Source organism: Pan troglodytes, chromosome 9, assembly GCF_028858775.2.
Source record: "Pan troglodytes isolate AG18354 chromosome 9, NHGRI_mPanTro3-v2.0_pri, whole genome shotgun sequence".
Lineage (NCBI taxonomy): Eukaryota > Metazoa > Chordata > Mammalia > Primates > Hominidae > Pan > Pan troglodytes.
In genome coordinates, this window is record NC_072407.2 from 19160938 (window position 1) to 19173334 (window position 12397).

The window sequence follows — 12397 nt, forward strand, 5'->3', positions numbered from 1 at the left end:
AACCCAGGACTACTGCTCAACCTCGCTGGGGGTTCGGGTGGCTGGACTCGGGTCCCTCACTGGCGTGACAGGAGGGAGTGCGAGGCAGGAATTTAGGAGCCAAGGAAGTGAGAGAAGCTCTGGCCCCTCACTGTAGGTGACGCCAAACTCTCCTCGACTTGCCCCGACTCTTAGTTAGTTGAAAAATCTCTGTCCTCTCCCAGGCTCTCCAGCTTCCCAAGCAATGACCTCAATGAAAAAAATGACAGCGGGGCGGACTGCCCCCGCTCCAGAGTACCAGTGCCGGCAGTGCGAGCTATGACGCAATCGGAGCTCGGTCGGTCCTTTGATTGGCTAGTCCTGGCCACTTTGGATTGGCCGCGCGGGCTGGTGGGGACCCCCCCTCCCGCTATCTCTGTAATAAGAGCGGGGTCTCCGCGGGGAAGGCGCCCACAGCAGGTGTGGTGTTCATCCCGGGTCGACCGGCCGCTCGCGCTGCCCTGAAACTCTAGTCGCCAGGTGAGGAACTTCCCATTCCCCATTCCGCTCACTCGAATAACCTGCTTCTTCGACTAGTTCATCCAGTTTGCTCCATCTGCCTGTCTGCCTCTCCGCCGCCATCTGGTCCTACCTTACAGCGGTGGTCCTAGCTCTCTTCCAGGCCCCGTAGAAGGCGAGCGGTTAGGGTTGTCCTGGCAGTTTCTCCTACCAGTGCGAGAGGAGCCCAAGCATCCCCATGGCTCAGCGTGGGCGCTGGAAGCGCAGCGAGCCGAGGTAGGCGGGTCTGCAGCCCTGGCGTTGGGGCCTGGCTGAGCGCAGGATTCTGCAGAGTTGGGTCCGGGAGCGCCCTGCGCCGTCTTTGTCCTTCGGGAGCATGTTTCGTTCCTGGGAGGTCGGAACCCTGAGCTTTCCTCTGAGGCGCCTCCCTGGTGAGCCTTCCCGGGATTCCGGTCCGGATCTGAGGCAGTGTTGTTAGCGGACTAGAACCCTGGGCGCTCACCTCGCGGAGCTGCTGCTCAGTCTGCTGCTAAAATGCGCTCCGGCAGAGGGCTGGCTTTGCGGGCGAGTCCTGAGACACCCGTAACTGGCACGTTAAAAAATTTTCCCAGTTCCAAGACTGAGAAATGAGCGCTCCTTTCCAATCCACCCTTCCCACCTTCCCCTCGCATGCGTTGGCGCGAAGCCCAGCAGAGGAGAAGGCCAGAAGGGGAGAGCAGGTCTACAGCAAGGTGCGTCCACGCCTGGTTTAGGCATAAATCAGGGCAGAAGTGTCTGTGTGCACGGGCGCGTGTGGCTTCTCCCTGGCCTTCAACAAAACAGAACCAAAATTCATCCTTTCTCTCCACCCTTCCCCTAGGACACCTTTTTCCGCTCTGTCAAGCCATTCACTCACTGCAATGTATCTCTTGAGATTCACAGCAGCCCTTCCTGCAAATGAAGGGAACAGAGGCTCAGGCAGCTGAAGTAACGTGCCTAAGGTCACATGGCGGTTGTGGCAGAGGCAGGACTGGAACCTAGATCTGTGCTGGTGCAGTAGTAACGTCATCCTTCCTTTACAGAGAGGCGGCATGGGTTTCCGGAAGTTCTCCCCCTTCCTGGCTCTCAGTATCTTGGTCCTGTACCAGGCGGGCAGCCTCCAGGCGGCGCCATTCAGGTGAGACAGCCTGGAGCCAGAGGCGCCTTCTGCTCCCAGTGCCCCTAGGACCAGACAGCTCTGTGCCTCTGAAGTCACGCGTGGCTCCTGGTGAATCACTGCCCACAGGTGGACCCTGGCCTCATGCCCGTCCCCTGGGAGTCGCGGTGGCCACATCCCCAGGGGAAGAAGCAGAGACCAGGAAGCCTGGCTGCCTATCCTGGGGAGGGGCAGTCAGGGGCTCACAGCCTGCAAGGAGTTTGCTTCCCTTCCACAGGTCTGCCCTGGAGAGCAGCCCAGACCCGGCCACACTCAGTAAAGAGGACGCGCGCCTCCTGCTGGCTGCACTGGTGCAGCACTATGTGCAGATGAAGGCCAGTGAGCTGAAGCAGGAGCAGGAGACACAGGGCTCCAGGTGAGGTTCCCCAAGCGCCCAGCACAGGGACTCCTCTCCCCGCAGCATACACAGGAAGGTGGATCCCAAGAGGCAGGAGAGAACACATTGGCAAGGGGTCCAGCAAGCTGATTTGTCCAGCAGGCTCCCTTTCTCAAGTTCCAAGGGAGACAGAGGTCCCAGTGCACCTGGAGGGACTGTGTGTGGTTAGACACAATAAAAAGCTCCGTTTCTGAAAGCTGTTAGAACATAGATGTAGAAGCTTTTTCTAGACATAGAAAAAACTCAATTTGTGAAAACTGATAGAAAATGAAATGGGGAGGTGTGGAATCGTTCACTGTGGAAATTGCTCTTGCAGTACTGGGAGATCTCCTAGCATTGGATGAGTTAAGACTGGTAAGGGTGAAGTCAGGAATAGACCCAATATCTCAGAAAGTTTTAGAAATTTCACATGTGCATGCCATTCTTTCACACCTGCAAGAAGCCTTCATTTCACATATGCAAGGTGAAGATGAAGCCCTTGCAGGGGGTGGGGACAGAGCAGTGTCTGAGGTAGGTTTGAGCCTTTAGATGTGCAAGCTCTGTGGAGATGTGCGTGTTGTCATGAGGCCAGGGAGAGCACCGTTTCCCAGACCCACATCCTTGTGCACGTTGAGCCTGAACAGAGACCAACCCCTGGCCTGCTCCCAGCACTGCTGGGCAGAGGCATGTGTCACACCTACATTCACCCCGAGAACCTCTCTGTTGAGCATGAAGGGCTGAACATCATGGGAATGCCAGAAAAGATCATCCTTCCTCATTCAGCCCTTCTCTACACTGCCCTGGCCCACTGACCCTCTCACCTCTCCTAATGGAGTGTGTGTGAGCTGCTCTCCTGCCTGCCCCACCTGCTCCCACTCGACATGTCCCCTGCCTGGTCCAACCTTCTGAGTGACTGCCCATGGGGACAGTCCCTAGTGCATGGTACTGTCTGGCATGTCCTTCCCTTGCAGCTTGAGCAGTCCTAGATTTAAGTAGCATATAGTAATCTGAGTACCTGCTTGCAGGGCACATACTTGCAGTATCTGAAAAACTTTCATATGTTCCCTGGCATCAACTTCGGGCCTGAAATTCCTGGCAAGAATAGGGACATAGTCAACAGCTTGCAGAGGGACCACTACCCGACTCCAGGGTCCCCCAGATGGCAGCTGAACTCCTCTCAACTCTCCTGATTCCCCTTCTTGCTCCACTTTATGAACCTGATGCATGTGGATTCCTCTCTGATTTGTCTTCATGCTGGTATTGTTATCTTTGCTTATGACAGAGAATGTTTTGAAGACCTCAGGATGGAAGGGAAGACAGCAGGACTTACTGACCACATTAGAGATAAAAGAAAATAAGGGAAGCTTCTTGAGACTGTAGAGGGTGTTATGACAGAGGCATCCAATTTCTGCTTCTAAATGTGCTATGATAAAATAAGCACATCCTTAATGCCTTGGCATTAGATGAATCAATCTATTTTTCTAAAAGGAACTGAGCTGCGGTGCTCATTGCTCTGGTCCACATCCAAGACTTGAGGGTGTCCAGTGCCTATGCTCAGAAGTAGCCTTAGCTTCAGGGTAGCTGGGTATGGGGCTTGGTGGGTCATCACTATGACCCAGCTCAAGCAGCAAGAACAGTGTGTGAAGGAGCTGGTAAGTACTTCTGGGAGAGGATGCTGCAAACCCTGTTCTCTGAGCTTCTTCTGAAGACTTTAGGGAATTTCATTTTTCTGTGGTAAGGGGTAGTGTTGGTGCTTGTGGCTGGGGTATGGTCTCTGTATACTCCTCGTGTATCTTGGGGTGGGTCTGGGCCTCGTTGCCCACTTCCTCCTTGAATGGTAAGTGCAGGGTTTCAGCCTGTGCCCCGTGGCTTGGAATTGTTTTTTCTTCTTTCTTTTCATGATGGTCTTTGGGCAGAGCTCCTGGCGAAGACTGCCAGGCCATTTCCCCTAACAGCTTTGATAATTGCATTTTCGAGAAACACTTACTGTTAGGTGGTGTGTCGAAGCGTTGCAGTTCTCTTCATGAAGGCTCCTCCCCCAGCTTTTCACTCACAGGTCTTCTCTTCTTTCTCTATCTGCAAATCAGCTCCGCTGCCCAGAAGAGAGCCTGCAACACTGCCACCTGTGTGACTCATCGGCTGGCAGGCTTGCTAAGCAGATCAGGGGGCATGGTGAAGAGCAACTTCGTGCCCACCAATGTGGGTTCCAAAGCCTTTGGCAGGCGCCGCAGGGACCTTCAAGCCTGAGCAGATGAATGACTCCAGGAAGAAGGTAACTACCCTTATGCTATGGGATAAGAGGGGGAAGGGACTTGGAGTTAAAACCTACATTTTGAAAACCTCTGCTCTGGTAGGTTCTTTAGGTTCCTTCTGTCCAGTTACATTGTTCCTCCTGAGGTAGTGAGTTCTTTCTAGAACCTAGCTTGATGTCAGAATGACATCAGAGATGTAGTGTCATTTTTCTGATAAGGGAAATGGAAAGAAAATAAAAAGCTTGCTGGATTCAGAAAGGGAGAGGTCTGCAAACCTTAACCAGGGCCAGTCTTCATTCATTAGGCTGGTTTCAGAAAGGGCTCAACCCTTGACTACAGATTCAGGTGGATAAGCTATAATCATAACCTACTACCAAGATTAATAGATGCAGTTGAATTATTTTAGTCTTCATTTGCCTTACAAGCCTGCTTACCTCTCATATCCATAATTCATAAATGCTGTTTAAAGAAACACTTCTGTAAATTAGTATTTTTTCAGTAATAATTGTGATGATTCATGACTTGTCTTCTACTTCTTTTTTCTCTTCCTTCTCCTTTTCATCTTCTTCCTTTTTCTCTCCTTTGTCCTCCCCTTCTTCTCCCTCCTCTTCTTTTTTTCCCCTAATCTCAGGTTATCATGAAACTGAACTCACCATTTCTATTAATTTCTGTTGGTAACAACTTGGTGAGAATGCCCCGTGGAAGATATACATGTTTGCATCCTAAGATACTGAAAAAAGGGCACCTTTGTCACTTGAAAGGAATGAAACTGAATGCAAAATAAGCTAATTCCATATTTGCTGTGCATCATTTTTATATTTAATTCTATGTCCAGTAAAAGTGATGGCGTCTCTCATTGACTTATCTGGTAGCAAACTGGTTCTTTCGGAGCCATCCTGTTGATCATGCAGCTCCACCAAACCTTAGGGGGACGTGAAATCACTGCCTGTTGTGGTCTCCGAGGACACATGGTAATGGTGATGCTGTGCCTTGTTATCTAAGAACATGATTGTATAATTTGTTTAAGAAAATGTCAATATTGTGCCATTTGTGAACTTCATCAAGATTAAAAGCATATTTTGGGTACATTTGTTTCAAAACCTTGGTGATGCATTACAACTTGTTTTCTTATGTAATAATGATGATGATGATGATGATGATAATAATAAATATTTTTGAGTGCTTATTATGTATGGGCCAGATATTATTTTAAAACAGTGCTTTACACCTGTGAATTCATTTAATCTTCATGACAAAACCACGAAGTAGATGCTATTATTCATGTCCCTTCACCTCTGAGGAAACAGAGGCAGGGAGAAGTCCAAGGTCACACACAGATAGATAGAGGTAGACCCAGGTATTGGGTTCCAGGGCTTACAGTGGAAATCACTGCACTATAGGCCTTTCTACAGTGGCTCCTGATGTTTTTCAGAGACTTGTGAGCCATTCTTTGGCCTAGCTGCCTGATAAGGTAGACCCTCAGATTTTGGAGATGCATAACAAATTTTGAACATAAAAACAACCTAGTGTTTACAGAATATAATGAATTTTTTGTACCCATTTCTTGGCTTCAAAAATGATCAGTTGCCACTGTTGTTATGTCTGTATATCATCTATATCCCTTCCTCCAGTGTATTATCATGTCAATATATCCATAAGTAAATATTTCATCATGTATTTCCAAATGGGAAGGGCTTTTAAAATGCAATCACAATTTCATTTAACAACTAAAATAAATTTACAATAATTTTAAAATTCTTTAATATTACACATCAGCCATGGTTCAAATTCTCTATGTATCATGTAATATAAATGATAAGATGGAGAATTTACATATATTTATATATATGTGAAACCAGGGCTCAAATTGAATCTTCACATTGCTGCTGGTTAATAATAAGTTTTAATTTAAGGCTCTTACAAATTAGAGGTTCCTCCCTCATCTATTTTCCCCCTTGCTGTTTATTTGTTGGAGAGACTAAGTTATTTATCCAATAAAGAGTTCTACATTCTGCATCCCTGTGGTGAGGTTTAACAGTTAAGTCCTGTGAATCAGCAATCGGATCTAGAGTGAGTGATTGGGAAAAGAAATAGGGGATGAGGCCAGAGAGTAGATGAAGGCGAAGACAGATCGTGTAGTACTTTGTAGGGCATAGGAAATACTGGCTTTTTATTAGTCAATCTCTAGTCAGGAAAACAGGAACTACCTGAGTAATTTTAACAGAAATAATTTAAAAAAGGAGTTGGCTAAATCAGTATTAGTGTAGTGACAAAGCGAAAGAAAAGGGTAGTTCAGAGATAGAAACCATAGGAAGAGGCCACCATCCTTGGGGCTATGGGAATAAAGAGAAGAAGGGAGGTAAGTAGGATCTAGAGCCTGCAGGAGGATTCTCAGACCACAAAGATGGGAAGCTGGCAGATGCTGGTATCTCTGAGGGGGTATCTCTTGTATCTCTGAGGCTATTCTAAAAGTAGGGAAAAACAAAACAAAAGTTAAAACTGGAAACAACCTCACTGACAGGGTAGAGCATCTCTGTGGGTGATGCCAGCAGAAATAGAAGTCGAAATAGGAAGGAACCTGTTTCTTTTTATTCCAGATGCCTCTTGTCTCCTCTTAGGACCTTCAATTAGCAGAGCCTAAAGGGGGTTCAGCTGACAGAGGAAAAGTTGGTTTGCAAAGTCCCAGCCCTAGTATTTCATAGTAAACATGTGATTTTAAATTTACATATAGAGAAGTTCATTTTTTGTGATATACCATTCTATGAGTTTGAAAAATACATTGTCATCCAATTACCATCACCATGGAGATATAAAGCAGTTCTATTCCTTCCCCAAATTCTTCCATGTTTCCCCTTTGCAGTCAATCACTCCTTCCACCCTCAGCCTCTGATCATGACTGTTCTGTTTTCTGTCCCTATAGTTTTGCCTTCCCGAGAATGTCATATGCATGTAGCTTTTTGGTCTTTTACTCAGCAAAAGGCATTTGAGATTGATCCATGTCGTTGGATATATCAATTACTTCCTTCTTTTTATTACTGTGTAGTATTACATTCTTGCATTGTGCCACAGTTGATTTATCAATTTACCCAAAGAAGGACATTTGGGTTGTTTCTCATTTGGAATTTATGAATGGAGGTGCTATAAACACTCATGGATAGATTTTTGTGTGAAGATGAGTGTAATGGGCTGAATAGGGCACCCAAAAGGTGTCCATGTCCTAATCACTGGAACCTATGTTTTTACCTTACTTGGAAAAAGGGTCTTTGCTAATGTAATTAAGAATCTTAAAATGAGATCATCCTGAATTATCCAGGTGTGTCCTAAATCCAATGACATATCCTTATAAGAGATTCACTCAGAAGACACATGTGGAGAAGGTGACATGACAGAGGCAAGGAGGCACAAGCCAAGGAAGTCTGTGTCTACCAGAAGCCAGAATCACAGAACAGTCTCTGGAAGAAGAGCAGCCCTGCTGACACCTAGAGTTTGGACTTCCAGCTTCCAGAACTGTGAGAGAATAATTTCTGTTGTTTTAAGCCACAAAGTTTGTGGTAATTTGTTATGACAGCCCTAGGAAACTAATACAATACATTTTCATTTATTTTGGGTAAATGCCTTGGAGTGGGATTGCTGGGTTATTTGGAAAGTGTGTATTTAACTCTGTAAGAAACTGCCAAACTATTTTCTGAAGTGACTGTAACCACTTCGCCTTCTTGCCAGCCACGTATGAGAGCTCTAGTATTTCCACAAATAGGTATGTAGCAGTATCTCATTGCTGTTTTAATTTGTATTTCCCTAATGACTAATGACGTTGAGCATCTATTTTACCATATGTTTATCACCTTTATTGAAGGGTCTGTTTAAATCTTCTGCTAAATTTTTGTTGGCTTGCTTGCTTTATTAGTGTTGAGTTTTTAGAGCTCTTTATATGTTGTGGATGCAAGATTGTTTTCAGATATATAGTTTGGAAACTTCCTTCCCCTGAATCTGCGGATTGCTTTTTCATTTTCTTAGCAGTGTCTCTCACAGAGAAAAAGTTGTAATTTGAATAAGATCCAATTCATCTTTTTTTTTTCTTTTATGTATTGTGCTTTTAGTTCATGTCTAAGAACTCTTTGCCTAACTAAGGTCCCAAGGTCACAATAACCTTATTCTATACTTTTTTGTAAAAGTTTTAAGTTTTATATTTTATATGTAGATTAGTGATCTATTTTGAGTTAATTTTTGTATAAGGTGAGAGGTGTAGGTTGAAATTCATACCTGTGAATATAGATACCCAATTGTTTCAGTGCCATTTGTTAAAAAGACTGTTATTTCACCATTTAATTGCCCCTGCACCTTTGTCAAAAAGCAACTGATCATATTTGTGTGGGTATATTTCTGGGTTCTCAATTCTGTCTCATTGATTGATTTGACCATTCTTTTGCCAATGTCATACTGCCTTGATTAGTGTAGTGTTAAAGTGAATCTCAAAACCAGGTAATGTGGGTCTACCAACATTGTTCATTCTTGTTCAAAAAGATTTTAGCTACATCTAAAATATTTTCTACATCTTTTATACATTTTAGAATCAGTGTGTTAATATCTACAAAATTTCTGATGAGATTTTTAATGGGATTGTGTTAAATCAGTGGGTTAATTTTGGGAGAATTAGCATATTAATAATATTAAGTCGTTCAATTCATGAACACAATACATGTTTTCACTTATTTAGGTTTTCTCTGTTTTTTTTTTTTAACAGTGTTCTCAGTTTTCAACAGAAATATTCTACACATATCTTGTTAGATTTTTAACTATTTTATTTTTTGGTGCTAATGTAAATGGTACTTAAACATTTTTGTTTTTAATTGTTCATTGCTAGTAGATAGAAATACAATATTTAAAATATTAACATTGTATTCTGTGACCTTGCTAAACTCAATTATTCATTCTATGAGGTTTTTTTTGTTGTTGTTTCTTTCAGGGTTTTCTATGTAGACAGTTATGTTTTCTTCTAGTAGAGTTAGTTTGAGTTCTCCCTTTCACATCAGCTTATCTTTCATTTCTTTTTCTTGACATATTACTCTGTATATAACTTCCAGTATGATGTTGAATTGGAGTAATAAGTGCAGACATCCTACTCAATCGTTGTGGTGATATTAAAGAAAAGTCCATACATTCTTTGGTACTACTTCCTTTAAAATTGGGAGTCAACATCCCCTTCCCTTAAGTGTAAATTCTATTGACTGATTTGCTTCTAACAATAGAATGTGACAGAGGAGATGGTATGTGACATGTGCTTAGAGCATATAAGGTATTATAATATCCTCCTTGCTTTCTTTCTTGGGTTACTTGCTCTGGGGGAAGTCAGATGACTTGTGAAGACATTCAAGCACCTGTGAGAGGCCTACATAGCATGGAACTGAGGCGTCCTGACAATAGCCATGTGTGAGCAAAGTGGGGTTGCAATCAGCTTCGTTGGCGCCAGTTAAGCCTTCATATGACTGTAGCCCCAGTGGATACCCTGCCTGCAGCCTCATGAGAGACCTTGAACAAGCACCACCCAGCTAAGTCATTTCTAAATTCCTAACCCACAGAAACTATGACCAAAAAAAATTGTTGTTTTAAGCCACTAAGCTTTGGGGTAGTTTGTTACATAGCAATAAATAATACAGTCTTTCAACATTAAACATATTAGGTATAAATTTTTTAATAGATGCTCTTCATCAGGTTAAGAACATTCCCTTTGATATCTAATTTGCTGAGAGTGTTTTTTTTATCATTATGGATTAATATGAGAACTTTTGTGGAAGCTAAATGATGAGAATACATGGACACATAGAGGGGAACAACACACACTGGGGCTTATTGGAGGGTGGAAGGTGGGAGGACAGAGAGAATCAGGAAAAATAACTAATGGATACTAGGTTTAATACCCAAGTGATGAAATAATCTATACAACAAACCCCCATGACACACAGTTATCTATGTAACAAACCTGCACATCCTGCACTTGTACCCCTGAACTTTAAAGTTAAAAAAAGAAAAAAAGGAAAAATTTCCAAGTGTTTTCCCTGCATCTGTTTATATAGTCATATTTTTTTCTTTGGTTTGTTAATATGGTAAATTAATTGATTTAAAAATGTTGAAACAGCCTTGCATTTTCAGGACAAACTCCCCTTGGTTGTGATGTATTATTCTTTTTATATACTGCAGAAATCTACTTGCTAATAAATTTGTGGAAGAATATTTTGAGTTTATGTTCAAGGAGAGCATTAGTTTGTGCTTTTAATATTTTTGCTTTTAGGGTGTTAGGGTAGTGCTAGCCTCATAAAATTAGTTGGGAAGTATTCTCTTCTCTTGTTTTCAGGAAGATATTTTTTAGAATTGGTATTACTTCTTCCTTAAATGTTTGTAATAATTTACCAGTTAAGCCTCCTGGGCCTGGATTTTCCTTGTAGAAAAGTTTTCAACTATATATTAAATGTATTTAATGCATATATAGGACCATTTTTATAATACCATTTAGGTTTTCCTTCCTGAGTGAGTTTTGGTAGTTTATGCCTTTCAAGGGATAGATTCATTTTTATCTAAGTTGATGACTTTATGGGCAGAATTATTCATAGTATTCCTTTATTATTGTTACTGTCTGTAGGGTCTGCAGTAATACCTTCTCTTTCATTAATGATATTGGTAGTTTGTCTTCTTTTTCTTTTTTTCTTGGTCATTCTGGCTAGAGGATATTATTTAATTATCTTTACAAAGATCAAGCTTTTGGTTTCATTGTTTTTCTTTGTTTTCTCTTTGTAATGTTATTGATTTCTGCTTTTATTATTATTATTCCTTTCTTCTTTTTTCTTTGGTTATTATATAAAAGTCTTTTTCCATTTTCTTAGGGGGAGAGCTTAGGTTGTTGATTTGAAACCTTTCTTTCTTTCCCTTAATATAAGTATTTAAAGTTATAAATTTCCTTCAAAGCATTGTTTTAACTATAAATTTTGTTATGTTACATTTTAATTTTTATTCAAGTCAAAATCTTTTCTAATTTATTTGAGAAATTTTTTTAATACATTGTTTTTTAGAAATCTATCCTTAATTTCCAAATATTGCAGAAGTTTTCAATTTTCTGTTTTTGATTTACATGTTAATTCTGTGCATGATTTCAATTTTAAATATATATATATTTTAATTATTATTATTTCAATAGTTTTTGTGGAACCGGCGGTATTTGGTTACATGGATAAGTTCTTTAGGTATAATTTCTAAGATTTTGGTGCACCCATCACCCGAGCAGTGTACAGTGCACCCAATGCGTAGTCTTTTTCCCCAACCCCCCTCCTGCACTTTCCCCTAAGTCCCCAGAGTCCTTTATATCATTCTATGCCTTGCATCCTCATAGCTTAGCATTAATTTAAATTTACAAATTTTTAATTTAAATTTTTGGCAGTCAAATGTATTAATATTTTCCTTTATAATTTCTTTCTTTTTTATCCTCAAAAACAGCTTCCCCCATGTGCAACTACATCAAGCTTTTATTTATATGTGCCTTAACTCCATGAATGGCAAAATTGTCAGAGACGGTTTTTCAGGCATATTATACTTATAATCCAACTGGAACTTACTTTGTTGTGTGGGAATCAGAATATTGTCTGCAACTTTTGATTAAGCTAAGCATATGAAGATGCAAAGGCATAAACATCATAGCATAGCACTTGGTTAAGGAATAGCCATACTTTAAAAAATTTTAATTATGGCCATTTTTTAATCAAAAAATCGGCTGGGCATGGTGGCTTACGCCTGTAATCCCAGCACTTTGGGAGGCCGAGGTAGGCAGATCACCTGAGGTTGGGAGTTTGAGACTAGCCTGACCAACATGGAGAAACCCTGTCTCCACTAAAAATACAAAATTAGCTGGGCGTGGTGGCTCATGCCTGTAATCCCAGCTACTTGGGAGACTGAAGCAGAAGAATTGCTTGAACCCAGGAGGCAGAGGTTGCAGTGAGCCAAGATCATGCCATTGAACTCCAGGCTGGGCAACAAGAGTGAAACTCCGTCTCAAAAAAAAAAAAAAAAAAGGAAAAAAAAGAAAAAGAAAAAACTAATGGATGTGGTGAAAAGGGTACACTTTTACACTGTTGG

The 12397-nt window shown here is 41.9% G+C and overlaps 1 protein-coding gene across 2 annotated transcripts; it reads left to right on the forward strand.

Annotated features, from left to right (window-relative positions):
* The first annotated feature begins 415 nt into the window (after positions 1 to 415).
* On the forward strand, positions 416 to 10294 carry CALCB (calcitonin related polypeptide beta). Of its 2 annotated transcripts, none has more exons than XM_016920446.4 (5): positions 416 to 498; positions 1539 to 1633; positions 1890 to 2027; positions 4115 to 4299; positions 7593 to 10294. In XM_016920446.4, the coding sequence occupies exons 2-4, from the start codon at positions 1548 to 1550 to the stop codon at positions 4272 to 4274; spliced, it is 384 nt and encodes a 127-aa protein (XP_016775935.1). In that variant the 5' UTR covers positions 416 to 498; positions 1539 to 1547; the 3' UTR covers positions 4275 to 4299; positions 7593 to 10294. The 2 variants fall into 2 exon arrangements, with proteins under 2 accessions (XP_016775935.1, XP_529390.3); XM_529390.6 differs by lacking the exon at positions 7593 to 10294 and adding an exon at positions 4911 to 5465.
* The last annotated feature ends 2103 nt before the right edge of the window (positions 10295 to 12397 follow it).